Below are 25,596 nucleotides of genomic sequence, written 5' to 3' on the forward strand. Positions count from 1 at the left end.
AGAACAGCCCTCGGAAATGATCTTGTCTTTCTCCCAGAAGAAAAGTTAAAGGCGCACAGATGGGCAGTTGCTTTCTGCATGCAAGTGACCAGCTAGCATCCAGGGGGCATCAGGCTATGATTTTGGTTTTAGTGCCGGGGACACCAGCAGCTGTGGCTTGGGAGGTTTTGTTCAGCAGGAGTGGAATTGCTGCAGACGTTTTTGGGTCTTGGTGAACAGTAGAGATTTGAGGACGTTGTGCTGTTGTCGCAGAACCCCACAATGAAGATCCAGGAGCATCCCAGCCTGCCTGACAGCAAGCTGCAGAGGACTCCGGATGCTGATGACCAGCAGGAGAGCTTTGTGTCCGAAGTGCCTGAGCTGGACCTGACTGCACTGTGTGACCAGAAGAGCTGGGAAGGTAAGGCTATCAGATATTCGGATGATTTAATACTGGAGAATCACATGTAAATTAGCAGAAAGGAGAAGCATGTTGGGTGCGTGGGTGAGAGCAAGAGCTCTGTGTGCAGAAGTAGCCACATTTCTAAATGACTGAAAATCCTTCCCCTGACATAGGAATGTGTCACGTTCGGTGTTGCCAAGAGTGATTGCCATCTAAGAAGGAAAATGTGCTTGCCCTTTATTCTAGTGTCACCTTGCAGCCCTTTTTTTTTTTTCTTTCTGACTTACCAGGAGTGCTGAGATGTGAGTGCATTTTCCTTCTAGGAGTACCAAGCTCAGTAACACAGAACTGGTGTGCATTTTGGATTCGCTGTCAGTGTTACTGACCTTCCCCCTGCTACATGGCGACCCTCTACCTTCCTCATTAAATCTCCTCCTCACTTTTCGAGAAGAATACTTTGATTTGCTTTGCTTCCATGTCCATTTCTATGGATAAATTTTTAAAATCCAGGTTAGCAAACATAAAGAATCTGCTTATCAAAGAGAACACTAAATAAAAGTGCTTCGTATTGAAAGCCCATAATGTAGTTCTTGAGACTGGTTTTCCTAGAGATCTTTGACATCAATGTTAGACATTTATCTCTGCAGAAGAGGGTATCCTCATCTTGTCAAACCTGTATTTCAGGGAGGATCTGCAGCAGTTCTCTCAAGCTGCTGTTCTTCCACGATCCATATGTCTGCATCCAGACACGTATCAGGGTGTCTCCATAATAAGTGCCCATCTGCCTCTAGACAGTCTGTGTGTCTGAAGGTAGAGAGAGGGAGAAATTGTGCTCCCGAGTTCAGAGCCATGGCCTGAGTTAACACAATGACTTAAAGAATCACAATTATTAAAATAAAAAGTCAGTCTTTTTCAAAAGCACCCAAGTTTGCTTGTCTTCTGCCCCCGCCTCTTTTTTTAAAACCAAAAAGTATTCATTATGTTAATGATCTTAAGATGATCCAGGAAGACCGCAAGGTGAAAAATAGTGGCACCATGATACTTCTCAAATCCAGGGCTTCGGTGAAATGAAATCAAAATGGTTTTTATTCTGATTGTCCCTCTTTGCAATCTAAGAAACACATTCCTTTTTTTTTTTCATGTAATTAGGTGGTGAATCTGAGATTTTGGTCAGATCTTCCCAGCTATCCACTGCAGGGGGGGGAAATTCAAGGTTTTTTGTTCTAAGTGATACATTCCAGGGTAGTATTTGTTGTTGTTCTTTTGTGTACTTTGAAATAATCAGGTGTGCTTTTAACTCATACATTAAAAACAGCCTACCCCACCAAGGTCCCATGGTAGCCACTGTTGCCCAAATTGGGAAAAAAAAAAAAAAGGCAGTAGCCAAAACAAATGCTCTGTTTGGGCTTCAGGAATATGGTCTCCTTATATCATTAACATACAGCTCTAGATTAAAAGCTCTAGGATTTTTTGGTCAGAATTCAAATTGGCCATATTATCTTGATGATTTAATTATTCACGGAAGGGGCTAGTAGAGTCTCCTCCTGTTGAAGCGGACTCAGGTGTTGGATTTTTTTTAATCATAAATTTATAGTCCCTTCCAACACACTTAAAGAGGCTAAATATAAAGCAGGAAAAAATCTCTCCAGACTGGTTGAAAGCTAACTTATAATTAGAACTGTTTCATTACTTTGTATTAAGAACTTTCTGCCAGATAATAATATGAGGGAAATAACATTTTGTATTGGGAAGCTGGGTGAAATTTTTAAAGCTTATGCCAAGAAAAAGTACATTTTATTAGGATTGTGTTATCCATATAATTTATAAAATGACTTGTTTTAACTTTTTCTTTTTGCCAGTTACTACATTTGTCATTGAACTTGCATACCTCAAAAATCTACATGGTTTCATTTCAAGGTTGTTTTGATTGATTATTTAGTGCTTTCAGTATATTTATTTTTATTTATTTATTTTCAGTGTCCAAGTTACATTTTAGCAGTAATACAGCTGTAAGTATAGTCCAAATAAAGGAATATTTTGCATGAAGGATAGTTAAGCCGAGAGCAATCATTTAAGCCACTGAAATATCACCTTTTTCTATAGGTTTAGTGAAAAACAAAAATGGTCAGTCCCCAGTAAGGAATAAACTTTGTACTAATTTAAACTGTGCAACCAGTACAACAAAATATATAAACAAAAGTAATAGTTACCGAAACCATATGAACCAGTACCCATCTATAAGTCTCCATCGGTAGTCTCCGGACCCCCATGCAGTGTAGCCAACTCTTTCTGATTTGTTTGCTTGTTCTCCATCCCCACGCCATGGCTCATACTCTCTCATACGTGTAGAATAAGAGACTATCAGGTGAGAGAGTACTTAATGGGCAACCTGCAGGTACTGGCCACTACAGTGCATGCTTTCCCATGAAAATGATGTTCTGCGGCTTCTGAAGCATATGGTACTGGGAAAATAAAAAGAAAAATGAAGCTGTTAATAAGTTCCACAGACTACTCAGAGTGGAACCCTCTCAAAGTGAATGGAGGATCAGAGTCCAGTCCCACTCATTGACAGATAAATAATACACGCTTGATCTTTTTTTCCTGTATGTGTAGCTCTGTATTAGGGCATATTATTTGATCTGTCCATGTGAAAGCATCATTATCATCACTATTACTAGAGTTTGCACTCTCCAAAATTAAATGAACACCCAAATCAAATGAACTGTCTTAGTTATTTAAAACCCATGAAAGTTGCATAATTAAAATGTCCATAATCAGCCAGTTCATGTTGATTTAGGACACCCTTGTGGAAGTACTGAGATGTAAATACTCAGCTACTCTATTAGATTTGTCCTGATGAAATCAAGTTTTATAGAACATTTTAAAGGATATAAAGTACTTCAGATATCTTATTCATCACTTACTGCTTATCTTATCAAAAATAACTGTGGGCAGGAAATTCTCTTTAAAAAGTACTAGAGAAGCGAGGAATCTTAAAGATCTTACAGCTGAACCCTCACATTATACAGCTAAGAAAGTTGAGGCTAAAAGAGGCAAAATGATGATTTAAGATCACAAAGTCTCCTGACTTCCACCTAAATGCCTCTTTTAAGCAATGCTAGTTCAGTATCACAGCAGGCAGTGGACTATGATAGTTAAGAGGCAGACACTTGGAGAGGTCAAATTCTGGCTCTACCACTTAACTAGCTTTGTGGTCAGCAGGTCTCAATAGGAGACATAGTACATAATAACAAATAGCAGGGGCTTCCTGGATGGCTCCGTGGTAGAGAATCCGCCTGCCAATCCAGGAGTTGCCAGAGATGTGGATTCAATCCCTGAATCTGGAAGATCCCCTGGAGGAGGAAATGGCAACCCACTCCAGTATTCTTACTAGGATAATCCCACGGACAGAGGAGCCTGGTGGGCTTCAGTCCATAGGGTTGCAGAGAGTCAGGCAGGACTGAAACAGCTGAGCACAGCACAGCACAGCTGTAGTAGTATCTACTTAGTATGTTTGTTGCAGGGATTATATGAGCTAACACATACAGAGTGCTCAGCACAACCGTGTGATAGATACTACGTGTTATTTTGGATTGATGAAGCTGGCTAATAAGGTTCTGGTAGTTTGTGGAGAGACTGTTGGAACAATTTAACAGAACAGTCATTCTCAGGTTACATTTTGGAATTCTAAGGAAAATTTTATGAAAGGATTTTCCCCATAAAGACCCCCCACCAATGGGGTTTCCATGTCCCTGTATCTGGGATGTAAATGTACCTCCAGCACTGCTGGGTAGCCTCTTTGGAAGACTGTGTGACATCACGCCAAGTAGAAATGACACTGAGCAACACATACGCAGTTAGAAATGAGACACGGAGAACATCAGCTCCCTTAATTCTGTGCAGATTTCTTAGAGAAAAATCATCTCAGTAGCTCGTTTTCTTTTGTGTAGTAAATGGATCCAGCTAGCTAATGCAGAGAGGAGCTGCGTCCCAGTGATCGCATTAGCATCAGTCAGAGCTGCGTTCTCTCCTCCCGCAGTGAATCTCCTTTATTTCCATGTGTGCTGTAGTGTCTGAACGGGAGCTCCCCAGGGACCTATTCTTATCTGTTACTTAGGTAGCAAGCATACAGCTTTTTTCTCTATTATTTCTGACCTGCTGGGATGTCAGCTAACCTGGGCAGATTAATTTTTAATAGACGTGCCATACTTACGTCCAGAGTTCTTTTCGACCAGACACACGGCTAAAATCAAAACCACAATATCCAGGGAATTCAGGTCCAGAGAGGGAAACACTTTTGTTTTACGGAGTCCTTTAAGATGAAAATCTAATTTGAAGCCTCAAATCTTTTCTCTTGTCCCTTTGAATAATTATCTTGCAATATCCACGTCTGTTTCATTGCTCTCGAATTACTGGTTAAAGTGTAAATTATTTCCCAAGCCCACAATTGGGAATTGTCAGTGAACACATCCTCAAATTGGCTCTCTATGCAGGTAGGTAATGCATAGGACATACTATCATGGACTGTATTGTTCTTCTCAGTTCAGTCTTGTTATTCTATTTGAGCACCAATCATCAAAACATGAGATTAAAAAAAAAAAAAAACATGAGATAGCCTTGTATTCTTAGAATATTTCAAAACAGAGGAACAGTTGGTCTTACTGAATCTTTCATTATATTGAACTATGTATAATTATGTAACTCTTGACTAGGAGCCCTAAGTTGTAAGACTGTATAGAATTAAAGGGAAGAGAAAAGAGAGAGAAAAATCATATAAGCATTTCCAGATGCATAGGTGAAAAACTTCACTTCTGTTCTACCTGCAGCTAATGATGAAATATTTTTACTTTGTTAACATTGAAATTCTTAATGCTATTACATTTCTCTTTTTTAATCTCTTAGAGATTATCATACTAAGAGAAACATCAGACAGAGAAAGACAAACCACTTATGTGTGGAATCTGAAAAAAGGATGCAAAAGAACTTGTTTATAAAATAGAAATAGACTCACAAACAGAAAACAAACTTATGGTTATCAAAAGGAAAAGGGGGGTAGGGAAGAATAAATTAGTAGGAGTTTAGGATTAACAGATACAAACTACTGTATATAAAATAGACAAACAACCAGGATCTACTGTATAGCACAGGAAATTGTATTCAGTATCTTGTAATAACCTATAATGGAAAAAGAAAAAATATTACATATATATGTATGTAACTAAATTACCTTGCTATACACCTGAAATTAACACATTCTAAATCACCTATGCTTCCATTAAAAAAGAAACAGAATCATACAGTAAAAATTAAAAAATGAATTCAAGAGACAGTGCCACCCATTAGCTAGAATTTCTTCAGCTGTGTACTTCATATATACCACTGGTGACACCAGGAACATGGCCTATCTGGTCTTCTTGTCAGTGGAGTGAAGGATCAAGAATGGAGGCCCCGAAGATGGCTGCATTAACAAAAAGGCAGTCTGACAGATGGCCCCATGTTAGTCACAAAGCATCGAACAAGCACAGTTCAGTTCCGTGATTAGTATTTTGTAGTTAACTCAGGATCACAGTTTATTTTTTACCAGAGACACACTTGGTTAATGGTCACAAACACGTATCGTGTTTTGCAGAAATGATACATAGAGACCACATAGTTCAAAACTCAAAGATTAGTTGTACTATATTTTAAGAGCTATTCTGCTAGATTCAGACAGATTAATGTACTTCAGGACCTAAAATAACACCTTTCAAACTAAGGTTTGATGCGCAGAACTGTCCAACTAGCCAGCACAGCAGCATGCCAGCATCAACATCAGACTGTGTTTTCCCTGTGCCCCTTGTCCCTGTCAACCATCAAAGCCTTCCCCTGGGTGTTAGGCTCCTTCACCACTGCCTTCGGCTGGACTCTTCAAGCCATCTTAACCCTTTCCCTGTCCTGGCTCCACTGATTTTAGTCCTTATGGAAAATTACTGCTGTCCTATGAAATAGATGTCATCTGGTTGGTTTAATAATTCCATTTCCTGCAACTGCACGTTACATTCTTATTATTTTTCTAGGGATTACTTTCCGCTCACTGTCTGCTTCCCTCATCTCCCCTCACTTCTCAGTTACTTTCACTTTTTCTTGTCGACAGTTCCAAGCTGCTCATATCTAAGCCCTGCCACTTAGGAGGAGCCAGCCAACCACATCAGTTGTTGCTAAGTCGCTTCAGTCGTGTCCGATTCTGTGCGACCCCATAGAAGGCAGCCCACCAGGCTCCCCCGTCCCTGGGAGTCTCCAGGCAAGAACACTGGAGTGGGTTGCCATTTCCTTCTCCAATGCATGAAAGTGAAAAGTGAAAGTGAAGTCGCTCAGTCGTGTCTGACTCCTAGCGACCCCATGGACTACAGCCCACCAGGCTCCTCCGTCCATGGGATTTTCCAGGCAAGAGTACTGGAGTGGGGTGCCATTGCCTTCTCCGAACCGCATGAGTACAGATGGTGAAACAACTCCTGTTTGTCTCCTGCTGTAGCCAGGTCTATTCTCTGCCACTCTTTGAGACTCAGTAGGCAGGACTCTGTCTTTAACATGCTTTAATTGTTTAAAGTATTTATATTGTCATCTGTGTTATAAGATGACTTGGTTGTCTTTCAATTTGGAGAACCCGTGGACCTCATTCCACATGAGGTTAATTTTTTTTTAATTAACGTCCTTAAGTCTTACTACACTGTGGGATCTTAACATTTTTAAGATAGTCATCCTTGTTCCTGAAGCGCCTGGCACATTCTAAGTTGAAGCAGTATCCAGGAGGGCAGGAGACTTGAGTTTCTAGATCTAACTCTTATCACTGATTAGGTATCTACTCTTGGATTCCTTGGGTTTCAGTTTCCTTATCTGTAATTGTTGAATCAAAGCAGTAATTCTCAAACCTGACTGAATTATGATCACTTGAGAAGCTTTTTAAAGACTCTTTGTTTGTGTCTCACATATCTGGACCCTCACCTACAAATTCTGTCTATTTGGGTGGTGTGACACCTGTATGTTAGAAAAGAAAAAAGTGAAAGTCATTCAGTCATGTCCAACCCTTTGTGACCCCATGGACTATACAGTCCATGGAATTCCCCAGGCCAGAATACTGGAGCGGGTAGCTTTTCCCTTCTCCAGGGGATCTTCCAACCCAGGGATCAAACCCAGGTCTCCCGCATTGCAGGTGGATTCTTCACAAGCTGAGCCACAAGGGAAGCCCAAGAATATTGGAGTGGGTAGCCTATCCCTTTTCCAGTAGATCTTCCCGACCTAGGAATCAAACTAGGGTCTTCTGCATTGCAGGCGCATTCTTTACCGCCTGAGCCATCAGGGAAGTATGTTAGGAGTTATTTATATTTTCCTCTGTGACCCTGATGTACAGCCACAGTTGAAAAGTCACTGGATTATTTGTTGTATGAAGTTTCAACCAGCTTTAATGTTCTATGATTACAGTATGATTTTTTAAGTAAAATACTAAGTAAGCCCTTGTTTAAGATGATTTTATGGATTTTAGAACTACTTTGATAGCTGGAGGGACAATTGTTCCATGATTCAAACTGAGGGAATCCCAGAATTTAAGATCGTGGCCAAATTCCAGCCTTGTGTAAATTACAATATCCACAAAGGTATTTAAGACATAGCCTTTTATAAATGAAGAAAGTATTACAAATGAAATACCATACATCATCTGAGATCTATCCTTAAAATATGTTAGATAGGGTTTTTTTAATGAGGAAAAGGACACATGAAGGTAGGTCTTGCAGTAAAAATAAATGCCATCCTATTCCCTCACAAAGTGAAAAATCAGGATTTTGTGCTGTTTTTTCTTCAAGATTGTCTAAAATAACTCATACTGATTTATTGTTTTTTATTTTTGACTATTTTTATACATATTTCTTACTTTAACTACAGTCTGATGATGTTCAGTCACTCAGTCATGTCTGTCTCTTTATGACCTCCTGAACTGCAGCACGCCAGGCTTTTCTGTCCTTCACTGTCTCTCGGAGTTTGCTTAAACTCATGTCCACTGAATTGATGATGCCATCCAACTTAAGTAGCCTCTAAAAGTTCCAAATACAGACCATGCATTTTAGACATGCTAAATCCCAACACACTAAAGCAAAAGCACACAAAACAGCTTGTTGAATGACCTCAGCAGAGACATAACCTGAATCAATGGACTCTCCCAAGGTGAATGCGATTCCTTAACCCGATTCCCTAGTTGTATCAGTGAAGGATGTCCAGCCATGATGCCAAACCCCTCGCTCACAGACACATAGACGTTTCTGTTTCATAACACCCTCAGGCGGGGAAGCGCTCCTCAGTGATCTTCCAGGAAAGTTGGAAGCTCACTTTAGTGGCTTTTCCTCAGGGCAGCCCTAGCACATTGACTTTTGAAAGCAAGTGAAGACGGAGATAAGAGAGTAGATGATGGCTATCGGATAGATTCGCTGATTCAGGTCAGGGTATAGCGTCTTGAGTCAGAACCTTCGACCTAAAATGTGAAACTGGGAATTCCCTGGTGGTCCACTGCAGGAAACACAGGTTCAATCCCTTCGGGCAGCCAAGAACCTGATTGCCAGGTGGTGCGGCCAAACAAATAAGCTAATAAATAAGTAAAATGTGAGACGTCCAGTGCCTCCTAATGCATTCAGAAAACTTGGGAAACAGGTGTGCTTTAAAGAACAATTTTGCCCTCTTGCCCCTGTTCTTTTCCAGAGCCTATCCCTGCCTTCTCCTCGTGGCAACAGGAGAGCGTGGACGCTGACGAAGCGCGCCTCTCCCCGCAGGCCGGGCGCCTGATTCGGCAGCTCCTGGAGGAGGACAGCGACCCCATGCTGTCCCCCCGCTTCTACGCTTACGGGCAGAGCCGGCAGTACCTGGACGACACGGAAGTGCCTCCTTCTCCCCCCAATTCCCACCCTTTCATGAGGTGTGTTTCTTTGTGTTGCTGAGGCACAGAGGTTCCATCCGTGTAACTTTAAAGGGAGAGGAATGTTACCCAGGGCTAGTCATGGTTTTAGCTAGGTTGTAAGTATATCTCCATCCGAGTGCACAGGCTCTGTTGTAACTTTACACGTGACCTGTGACCTGACTACAGCATCACTGACCGAATCTCCGTTGGTGCCCCCTTTCCCAAGCTCTCTCAAATTTAGCTGTGAAGTCCACTGTGCACACTTCAGCCCTAGCTCTGCCCGGTGCAAAGGTGAGCTGGAGAAGACTGGACGTGTTTTAAAGGCAGGACATTCAGAGCTCAAGGTCACAAAATGTAATCGCAGTCTGCTCTCTTTTATTTGAGAGCATAAGCACCCCCTCCATGCCACACCCCTTCCCCGGGAGCCCCTCCCAGCAGGCAGTGACCCCTCCTGGGAAGCTGACCCCCACCCTGTGCCCCTCACAGGCGCCGCAGCTCCTCTCTGGGCTCCTACGAAGATGAGCAAGAGGACCTGACTCCTGCCCAGCTCACTCGAAGAATTCAGAGCCTTAAGAAGAAGATCCGGAAATTTGAAGACAGATTTGAAGAAGAGCGGAAGTACAGAGTGAGTGCTCACTGGCTTCTTTCTGGACCCTCCCCCGACACGACGTGTCAGTGCGGGGACTACTCAGAGAAGTGGGGACAGTGCAGGGAGCTTTGTGGGGAATCACGGAAGGCAGTAAACCCTGATGACTCCAATATGGTGTGTCAGCATTTTCCTTGCACAGTGTATTCTTACAAATGAATTGAAGGCATTCGCATTTGTCTTGTAAATTGATCAGTGATCAGAAATGGGGAAAATCATTAAGTGAAGCATTTTGTTTGGCTAAAACTTAATTCAGAATTATCTTCTAAAATTTAACTGGTACTGACCTTATCCTTCTCTCAGCTCTATCCTTAGTATTTCCTATAAGAATAACAAAAAGACGTTTTTCACGGTGGTTGTAGTGTAAAATATCATATACCCCACTGCTTTCTATCTTGTTAGGCTGACAGGGTGAACCCTGCAGATAATGGAAAAGAGGTCCCAGACTCATGGAAGTCCATGACCCTAACGATCCAGCATTTTGTCTCTGAGGAATTCTTTGAAAGCATCAAAAATAACCAGATATAAAGAAGGATAATGGAATTCCACCTGTGAAGTTGCACTGATTAATCACAGTTCACTTATTATTCCAGTGGAACTCAGCTTTTCCTTGCTGTTTAAAACAAACTGATCATCAAACTCTTCTGTCTCCCAACCCAATTCCAGAACATTTACTCTACATTTCCTTTTTGCAGCCTTCCCACAGCGACAAAGCAGCCAACCCAGAGGTTCTGAAATGGACAAACGACCTTGCCAAATTCCGGAAACAACTTAAAGGTAGGGAAAGCTCTAGACCTATGTCACGATTTTCAGAGAACAAGCCAAGCAACAGAAGCTGTGATCTCACTGTGCTCTGAGAGCCACTTACCACTCAAATACTCCAGGAAAGACAGGTTCCTTGAAGCTGACTCCCAGGACCCTTGGCATTCAGGGCACACTTTCTCTGTATCTTCCCATGACCTCCATCACAGGGAAACCCAGATCAAAGATGCTGAAAATTCTGCAGGGTTGTTTTGGTTTGTTTTTCCCCCTAAATAACTAATCTAAGAATGATGGTTTCAATTCAACACTTTTTAAGAACCTATTTAATCCAAGGTGTTATTTGCTATGGAGTTAGGAGAAGATGTAGAGACACAAATAGCTAATGAAAAGAATTTGGTTCCTGTCCCTCCCAGAGCTCGCTGTCTTTTAGGACACAGAATCATGTAAACAAAGGAATAGAATACAAAGTGAAAATAATTCCAAAATGAGATATATACATCATATGGAAAAGGCTGGCCAACATTTGGGTGCTAGACCTGCAAATACCTGTAAATGCTATGGGATTCAGTGTGGGAAGACATCGGCCTTATTCTGAGAACAGCCCGCAGGCTGGTGCGGCTAAAGCATGGATGTTAAAGAACTAAAACTTTCTCAGGAATTAGGGTTAGGAAACCATGCCAGATAATACAGGAAAACATTATCATTTTCTTAAGTTTAAGAAATAATAACCCAGGGATTTCAGCTAATAATATAATTAGATGCTTTCTGAGGGGGAGGGGGGAAAGACAGGACTAAGCACCTGTTAACAGCAAGAAAAACAATCTGGGTTCAGCAGACGTCAATTCCCATATGTCTCCACCCCCAAATCTTTTCTCCTAGAGTCCAAACTGAAGATATCAGAGGAGGACCTACCCCCAAGGATGCGGCAGCGAAGCAACACACTCCCCAAGAGTTTTGGCTCCCAACTTGAAAAAGAAGATGAGAAAAAGCAAGAGCTGGTGGATAAAGCCATAAAGCCTAGCGTAGAGGCCACACTGGAATCCATCCAGAGGAAGCTCCAGGAGAAGCGGGCAGAGACCAGCCGTCCGGAAGACATTAAGGTATGATTCTGTGATGAGCCCGAGAAACTGCTAATCCCAAAGCATTCCGGTCACTGTGGTAGGGTGGCAGGGCATGCCCTGGGGTCCCAGTGAGGAGGGTGATGAGTGACACCTTTTCATAGCTCCCTGACCCTCCCCTTCCACACACACAGACTCCAAAGAAGCAGATGAAACCAGCTCAGAGTGCTTTTTAACTATAGGTCCTTTGGTTTGCACTGCAAATGGAGAGCAGGAAATCCTGTTGTACAGGTTGCAGAATGGAGTTGTTTCAGTTAAGAGACAGTTTGGTGACTCTCGGAGGTAGGAGGATTAGAGGCAAGCCTTTGGGAATGTGTATCCTGTAACGGTATTCATCGCCGGAGCCATTAGGCTAAGCCCTGTGCACCTCACAGCCTTGCTGACCTCAGTCCAGCCTGCCTTTGCCACCACATGGGAGAAAGCAGTACTCATAGGTGATGATTCTGCTGGGCTGTGTTTCTAGCTGCACATCAGGAACAGCTAATTCCTAGCTTTGGATGAAGCTAGGGAGAGCTGTTGGGTAAACATTCTTTTTAACCTTACTTTGGGAAACTTGTTTAACTAAATAAAGCAGTTGCGATGTTCACAAATGTTTTCCCCGCTCTCATTTCTCTGTCCTTGTGTTTATACAGGATATGACCAAAGACCAGATTGCTAATGAGAAAGTGGCCCTGCAGAAGGCTCTGTTATATTATGAAAGCATTCACGGCCGGCCGGTATGTGAACGCACTGAATTTTCTTTTTTTTTTTTTAAGTTATTTTTTTATTGGAGTATAATTGCCTCACAATGGTGTTAGCTTCTGCCTGCCATACAACACGAATCGGCTGTCTGTACACATATATCCCCTGTCTCTTGAGCCTTCCTTCCACCTGCCCCCTCTTCCTACCTGTCTAGGTCGTCACAGAACATCAGGCTGAGCTCCCTCTGTGACACGGTAGCTTCCCACAAGCCAGCTGTTTTACTCGCGGTAGTTTATGTGTGTCAGTGCTAGCCTCTCAGTCCATCTCACCTTCTCCTTCCCCGATTGGGTCCACAAGTTCATTCTCTACGTCTGCATCTCGATTCCTGCCCTGCAAGTAGGTTCATCAGTACTGAATTTTCTGACTGGGGTAAATTACCAGGCTTTGAAGTGGATCTTCTGCGTTCAGTATTTTGCAACTGAGGTGTCCAGATACTTAGATTACTATATATTTTCACTGGAACTGAGCTTTTTGAAGCCGAAACCTTTGATAAGAGTTCCACTGTCTAGTAAGTGCTAAATTTAATTAAGTTCCAAAGAAAAATCAGTTTGCAAGTAAAATGTAGTCTCTAGTGTCCTGCTTCGAGTAGAAAATAGTGGAGGGGTGTATGAATTGGTACACAGAAACCTAGAGTGAAGAAACATGCCTGCCCCTGAGTCCGCCCAGTAAGTTGTCATCACTAGCTCTAGGCGTTCTTATCCATAAAAGGAAGGTGCTGAGCTCGAGTGATCTGCCCTAAAATTCAGTTTCTCTTCAGTGCAGTTTGCAGCCCATGTTTGCTGAGAAGTTCCAGCTGCCATGCAGAACTAAAACCGAGAGGAATCTAGAATGTGGCTTTAGAAGTGTTTGAGGCAGTTTGTTATTCAGCAAGCACATTTATCGTCTGGTTGCTGTTAGTCCTGGGGGAGACAGTAGCTCAACAGGCCTCCGATCTATTCCTAAGGGAACTCATAATCTGATCTCCTTGTCAGTGACTCTTAGTAACCTTCTGTTAAGAATGTTGTCAAGAACCCAACAACACAAGTTCTTAAAAGCAGGTGTAAAGAAGCAGGAAGTTTATATTTACAGATGGATTTTTATATCACCAAAATGCATAGACCTCTTTTCCAGTCTCAGTCATAGCTATGCAATGGAGAGAGTCTTTGCATCACAAATATGCTCTTTTAGGTGAAGAAATTTGGAGAATAGAGCACTCGACTACAAGATCTGTGAGAGCAGGGATTCTGAGGGTTTTTTTTACCTAACAGTAAACCTGGACCTCAGCGTCTAGCATGAGACCTGGTGCAGAACATGTGGCCAGTTATCTGTCTAATGAGCCTACCTGGTATTTTGATTCTGAATTAATTAGGTTTAAATTTTTTTAAAAAAGCTGGAGTTGATGATTGATTTTGCTGGCCTGTCCCTACAATGGAAAAATACTGGCACTCTGGGATAATGGTCATGTTTCAAGCCAACTGTTGTCTTGGATTTTTTTTTAAAGGCATTGAACCAAACAGTGAATGCTCTGGAGCTCAGATGTATTGTGAAACTCCGTCCTTCTCTTCCAGGATATTCCGAACTTGCAGAGATAGAACTAATCCTCTTCCAGCAGAGAGGAGAAACTCCTTCTCCACTAAAGACTCAGCGCCTTTCCGTGTCAGTCTCCTCACAGCCCCCAGGCAGGCCTCCGTGAAGGAGGTGGGGCCTGTGTGTCTTCCTTCTTTTCATTATATGGATTCAGGGTATGACAGTGATAGGCTCCTTTAAAGACCGTCAGCTGTGTTCTAGTCTTCACCTTGCTGCCGGAGCAGGGGGCTGTGTGCCGTGGTACTTGTTGCTCCGAGTTGAGCACAGTCTCTCCTCCTGCCTGGACTGCGGCTGTCAGCAGGCAGTAGGCTCTCAGTATGTGCTGAGTCGCTCAGACATGTTGCAATCTTTGCAACCCCATGGACTATAGCCCGCCAGGCTCCTCTGTCCATGGAATTTTCCAGGCAAGAACACTGTAGTGGGTTGCCATGCCCTCCTCCAGGGGATCTTCCTGACCCAAGGATTGAACCCGACTCTCTCGCATGTCCTGCATTGGAAGGCTGATTCTTTACCATGTGCCGCCTGGGAAGCCCTAGATTCAAACCCCGCTCTGCTGAGACTGGCTCTGTGTCTCTGGGCTGCTTAGGTAACTCCCTGAGCCTCAGCGATTGGTCTGCATAATAGATGTCTGTTACAATAGCTTGTCATGGATACTAAGTGACATTACACACACACACACACACACACACACACACACACACACACACACACACACACACACACACACACACACACACCCACACCCACACACCCACACACACACACACACACACACACACCCACACACCCCTGTAGGCTGTCTGGCACTGACTGAAGAAGCAGGGCAGAGTGGCTTTGCGGGGAGTTAGGTGGGACTCCTCCATAAATGACAGGTGTCTCTTCTGGTACAGTTATAGGTTCTGCCCTCTGCTGTCTGCTGCGGCTGCTAAGTCGCTTCAGTCATGTCCGACTCTGTGTGACCCCATAGACGGCAGCCCACCAGGCTCCCCCATCCCTGGGATCCTCTGCTGTCTACTTCTTATTAAACAATTGGATCAGGAAATATACATTTTTTAGCTCTCTTAGCAATATGAATTTGAACCATTAATCCTTGGCCCTTTTTTTTATCATTCTTGCAGATGAAGGAAGAACATTTCTGGGCCTGGATTCTAGCATCTCACAGGTCAGGGGACACATGCTCTGGGAAATTTGAGTGTCATTTATTCCTGGTCCCAGGTCAGGCTCTCTGCCTCTCTCTGGAACCTGATACTCCAGCCTCCTCAGGAGAAACAGAGTTCACTTGATATCTTGCCAGTCCGAAAACCAAAGAGTGAACTTTTCATTCTTACATCTGTGATGTTGCCCTGGACCTTGGACTCACGAATAACATTTGGGCAACACTCTTCTTAAACGAAAAATGCAAGTACTCCCAGAGCTATACTTATATTCCAAACCTTCGCTTTTTAGAAAAGCAGATGCTTAGAGCCTGGTGGTATAAAGAACACCAACAGTCAAAATCACCAGCCAAAATAGTTATCTGCTGCTTCTGAACATTGTTTAACAAGGTTGTTGGCTTTAACAGGACACCCACATGTATGAAAAACAAAAACATAGTCGTCTACACACCAGCACATAATTCCCTGTGAATTATTGTTAAAATGTGTCCTTTTCAACACATAGGGGTCTCATCAGAAGACCACGTCCCAGAAGTACAGCACATAGCTGCAGCCCCCCATGACCCTTTGTGCAGACCCAGATGATGGTGTAGAGGGGAGAGCGTGGGTGGGTCCACAGAGCTTCTGGGTTCTCACTGATATATTTCAGTCTTGTCTTTTAGAAACTGGGGAACTAAGCGGACACTAAGCATATCGTGTTCAAATTTAAGTACAGATTCTAAAGCCACATATAAATGGTATCATTTGTTTATCTGTTGGTTGGGAAGATCTGATCTTTGCCCAGTCAGCCCACTGTTGTTGCCTGATAATAAAGGAGGGACAGTCACCATTTTCTGAATTAGTGAGACAAAAATGCAGCAGGTATAAAAATCCATCTCCTTTATCTTCTCCCACTGGCAGTTTTATGACTCAGAGGTACCGCCTCCACACACATTCAGAATATTTTTTGTTGTGCTAAGGAGATTCTGGAGCAGTGTAGTTTCCCGACTACTGTAATTTCTTGCTACTGCTCAGAACAAGAAATCTTTGTGAACTCAATATGGGCAGAACTCTCAGCTTGGAGGCAGAATTTTTAATCTCAAGATGAAAACAAGATTCTTTGTCTTAAGATGTCATCTGTATCTTACGATGACAATTCTTCATCTTAAGATAATCTTGGCCAAACTCTGTTAGGGGAAAGTGCTATACTATGTCATCTTTTGTATGTCTTGTGGTTACTATGTTAAGATCCTCCTTCTGTCTTGCTTATTTGTTAATGTATAGAAAACTGGACTGGGAGTCAGTCCACCTGGGTTCTTGGACCAGCTCAGTTGCCTTGGGCAGATCATTCCTGAGAGCTCTCCAGAGCTTAGTTTTATCATAGTACAAAGTAGGTGAGGTGAGGTGAAGTGGAGTCGCTCAGTCGTGTCCGACTCTTTGTGACCCCGTGGACTGTAACCTGCTAGGCTTCTCTGTCCATGGGATTCTCCAGGCAAGAATACTGGAGTGGATTGCCATTTCCTTCTCCAGGGGATCTTCCCGACCCAGGGATCGAACCTGGGACTCCCTCATTGAAGGCAGATGCTTTAACCTCTGAGCCACGAGGGAAGACTCTTCTAATTTTAATATTCCATGGTGCTAATGTTATCTCTTTCTTCAAGTTAGAAACTTCATTCTTTTTATCTTTCACCTTTGTTACAGCGTTCAGCTAACAGCAACGAAATCAGTATTTCTGTAGAGAAGCTTTATATGAGGCTGAGTGGAACACCATCACAAAAGATAAATATGTTCACCTAATCAGGGTTTTGTGATTTCTGTCTGAGACTTGCCCTTACTTAAACATGGATAATATTGGCTGGTGTTCCCATTGTACTTTGATGTATTATCTGAGACTTATACAGCAACTAATTAGAAGAGTAAGAGAACAGTAGATGAAGGTTTCTTCGCATCAGAAAACAAAGATTTAGTGGAAGGCGCTGCTTTCAAATCCATTAGACCTGCATATCTAGGTTTTGATGTTGTCGTGCTTGTGTACAAAAATACATTTTAGTCTTAACCCTATTCCTACACATTGAAAGCCATTCAGAAGTACCCCTTAAATGAAAAATTAAATAATGACTTGAAGCAGGAAGAGTGAAATTATGTTGAAAAAACAGTTTACTGTATGCTTGGCCTAAGGGCATGTTCAAACAATTATGGATCATAAAGATTTTCTAATCTGAATTCTACACTGTGCCTATCAAGAAACCGAGGCTCTGAGAACTTCACTGGCTCCTTCTAAGGCCTGTTCCTGGTTTTAGTGGAATCCCTGAGCAGCTGATGACTGGAGAACAAAAGATGTCCCCTTCTGAGCAGTTTTCCCATGGTCCGCTTAATATCAGCACCCCTGTATAACAGTTTAGCCAAGGCGCTGCTTTGTTTCTCTAAGTGCCGGTTAGGTCTTGGGTCTACTCTCAAATCCAGCACTGATAATTACATGAGACTTGGCGTGATAATGGGTGAAAGTTGTATTGAGTTTCAGTATCACCATGCCTTTGGCTTACGGCATTTATCATGAAAATAATTCTAGTGTAAATCAAGTGGTATGCTTTCCAGACCTAAAGATCATTGATTTTTTTGGTGTTTAGATAGATCTATCAGATGCCAACACTGACTGACGGTATCATGATGAGTTTTGACTCTTCATAGTCAAAAACTGGATTTTATCAGATCTCTCACAGGTGATTAGTTCTAAACATCATTAATTTTTTTTAACTGTTACATTGGAGTATAGCCAGTTGTGATAGTTTCAGGTGGACAGGAAAGGGACTCCACTATACATATACATTTACATGTATCAGTTCTCACCAAACTCCCCTCCCATCCAGGCTGCCGTATAATATTGAGCAGAGTTCTGAGGGTCATTAATTTTTAAAAGGAGCAATTCACAGGAAATGTAAATATCAGTGTTATAAGCCAAATATGGGCTTCCCAGGTAGTGCTAGTGGTAAAGAGGCTGCCTCGCAATGCAGGAGATATAAGAGGCGTAGGTTCAATCCCTGGGTCGGGAAGATCCCTGACAGGAGGTCACGGCAACCCACTTGAGTAGTCTTTCCTGAAGAATCCCATGGACAGAGGAGCCTGGCGGGTTACAGTCCATGGGGTCACAGACAGTCAGGCACAACTGAGTGACTAAGCAGCACCAAGGCCAAATATTAATGTAAGCCGGCGATCCTCTTCATCTACGCTAACTAGGAAATTTAGTTTTCGAACAAAGAATTAGAAAATTGATTCTGTCGAATTTTCCATGTCGGGCTAATTTTAGCAGTAAGTCTCCTTCCAAAGTCTCCTTTCACAATCCAAAAATGTTTCGGTGAAGCAACTGCAGTTGACCCTTGAAATAATGCAGGATTTGGGAATTGTTCAACACTCAGCATAGTTGAAAATCTGAGCATAACTTAGAGCCAGCCCTCTGTCTCCATGGCTTTGCCATCCAACATTCTGAATCCATGGATGCAACCATGTGTAGTAATTGTGTAGTAATGCAGTATTTACTATTGAAAAAATCTGCCCATAAGTGGACCCATGCAGTTCAAACCCATGTTGTTCTAGAGTCAGATAGTGTAATAGGATGCTATTCCTCGATGGGGAAATGCTGGCTCCTTATTATTTTTATTTTTCATATGTCTTTTGGTCACTAAATATCTGTTGTTCATCTTACACAGTAATATTTCACCACATGTCATATGTTGACAATTAGGATGTACCTTAATCTCATATGCAGTACATTTGGTGGGTACATCTTGTATTAAAAAAATTATTCCATATGTTCCACTCCTAAATTTTGTCATTTTACACGTGAGATTATCCGAGTCATTTATTTCTATTTATTTCTCACACTTATTTGTGGCTATTGTTCAACTTCTCTTGAAGTATAAGTACAGAAAAGAGCCTAAATTTTAATTATATATCTTGGTAATTTTCACAAGGCAGACAAATCCATGTAATCAACGTCCTGATCAAGAAATTAAAAATGGCCAACCCTCTGAAAGCCCTTATCATGTCCCCTTCTAGTCAATACCATGACCTTCCACCCCACCAACAAAAACTTGACTTCTAACCTTGTAGATTTGATTTCCTTATTTTTGAACTTTATATAATTAGGACCTTGCAGTGTATATTCTTAGATGTCTGGCTTGTTTTGCTTGGCTTTATTTTTGTGAGATTAACGCTGCATATAGCCATATTCGTTCATTTTCATGGCTGTGTAGTATTCAGTTTGGGAAACTTAAAATATTTATTCATTCTACCATTGTTGGGCATATGGATGGTCTCCAGTTTGGTGGTGCTATAAATAGTGCTGCTCTGAACATTGTTATATGTGTCTTTTGGTAAAATTTAATCCAGGTTTGTTTGGTGTGTACTTAAGGACGGAATTGATGAGTCATATGTTTAGTTTAGGAGATACTGCCAAATAGTTTTCCCAGTGTGTCAGCCTTGCCAGTACTGAGAGAGAATTCCAGTTGCCCAGCATTATTTCTGACACTGGACACTGTCTTTCACATTAGCCATTTTGGTAGGTATGTTCTAGTAATACCTGTGGTTTGATCCTCACTCTTTTTTGTGTGTGTGTATGAAATAGTTCTTATGTTCCCTTCCAGTTCTAACAGTCATACTTTATGAAATACCAAATGTAAAACTCCTTTTACTATGACAGATAGTGAAAACAAGAAAATGCCGCCTCTTGATATTTTGGTAGCAGAAAAAGATGGAAATAAGTTATTGCTTATGGCAGAAAATGAATCTGCAAGATGACGGTAAATAAATACCACAAGATTGGCAGTATCCTATCTTGGCTTGTGAGATTTATCCAAGGTTCACTTATTGTTGATCACTTTGAGAAAGGCAAATAAAAAACAGGTAGCAAGGGTGCTCAGTTCATGCATTACCCAGACTTGTCTTCAAAGAGGAAGGCCCATGAGAGAGATGGTCAGAGCTAATACTGTTGCCCTTCCTCATATCGGTAAGCCTTGCCTTATGTGTATAATGGAAATAAAATGCAGAAGAGCAACAGCAAACTTGAAACAAAGATACATCATCTCTTACTCCATTTTAGTAAACAAATGCATACTTATGAATTTGGCATACCTGTCTATGTTTGAAATATTCTTTCACTCATTTTGCAGACATTTATGGGGTATTTTTTTCATATCAGGCACTGAAATAGTTACCAGAACAGTTTACAGTTCTGGAGGCTGGAAGTCCAAGATTAAGGCGCTGGTGTCTGGTGAGGGCCCACTTCCCAGTTCATAGCCAGCTATCTGTTCGCCGTCCTCACATGGCAGAAGGGGTGAGGGAGCTCTCTGTGGTCTCTTTTATAAGGGCACTAATCCCGTTCATGAGGGCACCATCTTCATGACCTAATCACTCCCTGAAGAACTCACTTCCAAAAACCGTCACATCGGGGATTCATTTTCAACTTATGAATTGGGAGTGGGGGCATGGGGGCAGGTGAGTTGAACATAAACATTCCATCCATAGCAAAGAATATGTGAATTATAAGATACGCACAGGCTGTATTAGGTGACTCAAAGGAGAGAATGAACAGGTCTCCCAGAATGGGGCGTGTCAGAAGAAGGCTGCACAGGGAGGGAGGTGGCTCTTGATCTGGAATTTACCAAACCGAAGAGCAGAGAGGAGGCCACTCCAAGACTGACAAAGGGAGCTAGACAAGGAGGCATGACACTCCCTAGTTTCCTTCCGGAGCTTGAGTTATAATGGGGAGGAGGTGATGGGGCTTCAAATACTATGCCAGGGAGCTGGGCTTGGTTTCTCCTCACTATTAGAGTCTGTCCTTTAAACATTTTTGGACCCTGAGCCAGATATTAGGGACACAGAGATGAGTGAATCCACGTATTCTATCAGCATATATTCCTTGAAAGCCTGTTTGCTTGCATTTGTCCCTAAAAACACAACACAGTTCCATAGGGAAGAGAGACATTTTTAAAAAATGATCACAGAACTGCAAGGTAAGTAGTATAATAGAAATATTAATGCATGCTTTCTTCTTCCCAGGACCTAGAAAATAGTGAGTCATCTGGAACTCTGAACCTTCCAGAATTTTAAATAGAAAACTAATAATTAATAAGGATCACAGTTTTGAGGAAAAGTAATACTTCTGAGGGAGTGATTTCAAGTGATCTGCAGCCAAAGTAGATATTTTAAATTTTCATTGACTCATGGTATCAGTTTAAATAAATGTTATAAGAGCGGTGAGTCTTCAGTTGAATCTCCTGTTCTTCTCTCAGGCCACAGCATGCTCAGTCGGCCTGGCCAACGGGAACAGGTTTCTCAGCTCTCCTGTTCTTGCTTTCAGGTGAGCAAGAATGAACGTCAGGTTATGAAGCCGCTGTACGACAGGTACCGCCTGGTCAAACAGATCCTATCCCGAGCCAGCACCATCCCCATCATTGTGAGTACCCCACGGGCGGTTGTTGACTTCCTGGCTATATTATTAGGGCACTCACTTGCCTTCTCACGAAATAACAGTCTTTCGTAGTTGAACCTGCCATTAATATCAGTGGCCCCTAAACTTGAGGGATGAAAAATTTATCAAAGTCTTCCGAGGTGATGTTTGCCAAAAATGAGCAAGTCTGAAGCTGACAGTTTGTTCCCCTCTTAGGTACACAAGCTTTGGCCGTATGCTTCTGTCTGACACGTGCTGGGTCAGCTTCCCCTTACTTCCCTTAGAGCATCTGGGAAATGGCTGTGCTTCCCCCAGGGGCCCCTCCACACAGAGTGCCTCTCTGGTCTTGGGGGCCTCCAAGACAGAGGTCCGCCCCGCTGGAGTCATACCCAGAGAGAGGTTCTGTAAGGAGCTCAAGAGAGGAAGCTGCTGCTTTTCGGAGATGTAGGAAAGAGCGAGGCAAAGAAAAGGGAGGGCCGCCATCCTTGGACTTTGCTGCTTTTGGCCTCTGAATTGGGATTTTGTCAAGAGTAGGGAGCAGTGACTGGCTCTCAGTTCTGGGAAAAAGCCTTTCGGGCACTGGCCAGCTTGCCCCATCCCTGATGCCAGCCCAGCTGCAGGGGTAGTGGTCATGCCCTGTCCATCTAGTGGGGGACCTCTGCCTTGGTTTCAGCGTGCTCATCTCCTGGGACCCTGGGGGCTTCCTCTGTTGGCCTTTAGACTTTCTAGCCAGCAGACATGGCCTCGCTTTTATGTTGTTGCTGAAATGCCTATTCTTTTTAGCGGCTGCTCTTCTATTCTTGGCTTTATATCTTCTTGTTTATTTCTAGGCCCAAGATGTGGTCCTTATATGTCTTTTAACAGTGTATTTGTTCAGACAAACAGAGGAGGGTTCAGGGACCTCAGTCAGGTGTGTTTGGAGAAAGCTACCTTTCTAGAAATTTCCTGCAGAATATATCAGTAAACTAACCAGCAAAAGGATTAAGTTTAAGGAACCCTTTTCCCTCTCCAGTCGGGAGCCTTAGTGGCCTGAAATAGGGTGAATGTGCAGCCTGTCTGTAACCTTTTGTGTCACTTGATGAGCCTGCATTATTGTTAGCTGTTCTGGAAGTTATGGTGACCAGGAGGAAGGAGGGAGGAGGCAGGAGTTTTCCTGTGTGGTTAACATGCTTGCGTGCCATCCTTGCTTCTGTGTGGCCTCTGTGGTTGGGGTGGGTGGGCAGGCTCTGAAGTAAAGCAGCCAGTTGGACAAGAACTTTGGTTTGTTTCTGGTTTTCTGCCATGTAACCTGCCTATTAACACCTGTCGCAGGGTTCCCCCTCCAGCAAGCGGAGAAGCCCTTTGCTGCAGCCAATTATCGAGGGCGAAACTGCTTCCTTCTTCAAGGAGATAAAGGTGAAGACCTCCAGCTGCTAACCGCCTGCTACACCTGCACCAGTGTCCCCCACGCCCCTCCCGGGACCGAAAGGCGCTGTGATTGCGCCCCCTGGTGACGGCTTCCTGCAACCTCCCCTAAAACTCAGTAGCTGCTTCTAACCAACTTCAAACAGTCCTCTTTATGTTTTAGGCCAGCTGATCTCCTTTGCTTCATTTCATTCCCTCACTGTTTTGTATTGCTGTTTGTTTGCTTTTTACTTTGCTTGTGGGGATCTGTCTTGTTTTACAATGTTTTTCGTTTTGTTTCCCCTCGTTGGAGGAATGGATTTTCTGTACTCTGAAATTTTGTCAAAATAACTCATTGGATAACTTTCTTAAAAAAAAAAAAAAAAACTCATTTACTGAGTTTATAGAAAACACACAATTAACAGAGGCAATATATGTAGCATGTGATTAAAAAAAATAATGATTTTATAGACAAAAAACTTACTTTTCTTTGACAGATTTGCGGGTATAGTTTTACCCACTCTCCTCCGTCCTCTTGCTGTCCCCCCTGGCACATTTCATCCTTGGTGATAATTTCATAATCTGTTCTTGATCTGTGAATGTAGGCTTGTGACAAGCAGTTGACTAGAACATACGCTCTAATATTTTCCCCAGCAGTAATCAAGGATTGTATGCAGATAAACCTTGTCGTCAGTGGCTACTTTTTGCTCGAATGGGGGTACCCTCTGTGTCCAGAGAGTTGTAGAGATCTAACTGGCCTGGACTAGAATCAACCTCTCATATTTTTGTTTCTAGACAATTGAACACACTGACTGCCATACACAGGGCTCTAGAGATGAAAAGACAAAGTTTTTTTTTTTTAATCAATGATTGTTTTTTAGCAGTTAAGTCAGAAGGGGGAGTAAAACTCCAAGGAGAAGTGAGTTTTATGAGTTTCACTTTTGTCATATTTCTTTGGCAGCCTCAATCCTGGGGTGTCATTTATTTAATGAACTTAGAAATTATTATTTCAAAATGTGGGGACCTTGTTCGCATGAGAACCACTCCATTTTCTTGCCTGCTTCTTCCACTGTATTTGAGGTAGGGAACCAGAAGCTACAAAGCCATCTCTTCTCTTTACTTTGTTCTTTTTTTTTTTTTTTTTATACCTCTCAGGGGTCTTAACTACCTCATACCCCTCACTTTAAGGTGTTAGACAATGATTGTGCTCCCTATCCATATTCTTTTCAACAGAACTTGTTTATAAAAAAAATTCTGTAAATGTGAAATTTAGGCAAATTTGCTCCATTGTATCTTCAAAATTAGAGCCATTTTCTCACAGTAAGACTTGATGTTAGTGAAATAAGACAAATTTTGTCTAGCTGATCGTTTCACACAAGAATTAAATCACCATAATTGAAGAAATGTGGGTGATTGTGTGTGTGAAAACCAGTATATTTCTCTTAGAAGCTTGAGCTAAACTGTTCCTAGTTAAAAATGTGTTCTTTCACACATCCAAAATATGACACTTAATAATTACCTCATTAAACAAACGGTAGACAAATGAATCAAGCTCTTTTTAAAAGAGGATGTCCTTCCCAATCTTATCCTTAGCTTGGTTTATTTTTTTCACAACTATGTTTTGGCCATGGCTCTTCTGCTGGCCCTCATGATGGTCAAAATTTCAGATAATTTTGCAGTGATTACATTGCTCTTGAAAATAGTGTTGTCCTTTAGTTCATTTTGTCCCAGTTGGCCATGTTTATCAGCATGAATTTGGATTGTATTAATTCTCAGCAGTTCTGATACATTTTAGAATTTGGTTGTTTGTATGTGCAGAGAAGGTTTATCTAAACTGTTTGAAAACTGTCCCTGGTTTTAAATGCTTATGGGAAGACACCAGCTGTGTGTGAAATAGCTAAAAACTAATTAGTTTTTATAACTACCATTTTTTAAATGATCAAAAACAATATGGTAATTATATAATATGTAATTTTAGAATATATACATTTAATAACTGTAAAATGTCATAATTAATGAAAATAATTATTATTGTATGACTTTCTGCTTAGGGGCTTAGTTTTCCCTCCAGAGCAATGTGGACTAAGCATACAGCTTCTTCCTTGAGAGCACTTCCATATTTATAGCCACCTGCCCTGCTCACTCCCACCAACACCCTGTGAACACTCTTCCTCCAGGTTCTTCTTACTCTTGCTCGTGTGATATGGGCTCCAGACCTTCCCACAGTCCTGTGGCTCTGCTCTCTACACACACACACCAGTCTATCTGTATCCCTCTTAAAAACTGATACCCAGAACTGAATAGTATTCTAGTGGTTTAGCAGGGCAGTGGACCAAGGACCAACCCTGACCTTGATCTAGATGACTAAGGCTCCTCAGTTCTCCAAGTCTATGCCTGCGTGACTGTCAGCATGCCATGAGTTCATCTTAGTCTTTCTAGGGCAGGATGTCTCAACCTCAGTACTGTAAACATTTGTCCCAGATAACTCTTGGTTGTGGGG

At 42.2% G+C, this 25,596-nt stretch overlaps 1 protein-coding gene across 23 annotated transcripts in view; it reads left to right on the forward strand.

Moving 5' to 3' along the window:
* FAM13A (family with sequence similarity 13 member A) overlaps positions 1-25,596 on the forward strand; it is a 340,765-nt gene that overhangs the window by 307,067 nt on the left and 8,102 nt on the right. For all 23 annotated transcript variants that reach the window (XM_060416890.1, XM_060416884.1, XM_060416886.1 and 20 more), the window contains 8 exons: positions 253-400; positions 9,107-9,320; positions 9,789-9,927; positions 10,644-10,725; positions 11,590-11,810; positions 12,461-12,544; positions 21,624-21,719; positions 23,025-23,108. In XM_060416890.1, coding sequence (XP_060272873.1) covers positions 253-400; positions 9,107-9,320; positions 9,789-9,927; positions 10,644-10,725; positions 11,590-11,810; positions 12,461-12,544; positions 21,624-21,719; positions 23,025-23,108 — 1,068 coding nt within the window. The remainder of the gene's footprint in view (positions 1-252; positions 401-9,106; positions 9,321-9,788; positions 9,928-10,643; positions 10,726-11,589; positions 11,811-12,460; positions 12,545-21,623; positions 21,720-23,024; positions 23,109-25,596) is intronic.

Source organism: Ovis aries, chromosome 6, assembly GCF_016772045.2.
Source record: "Ovis aries strain OAR_USU_Benz2616 breed Rambouillet chromosome 6, ARS-UI_Ramb_v3.0, whole genome shotgun sequence".
Taxonomy (NCBI): domain Eukaryota; kingdom Metazoa; phylum Chordata; class Mammalia; order Artiodactyla; family Bovidae; genus Ovis; species Ovis aries.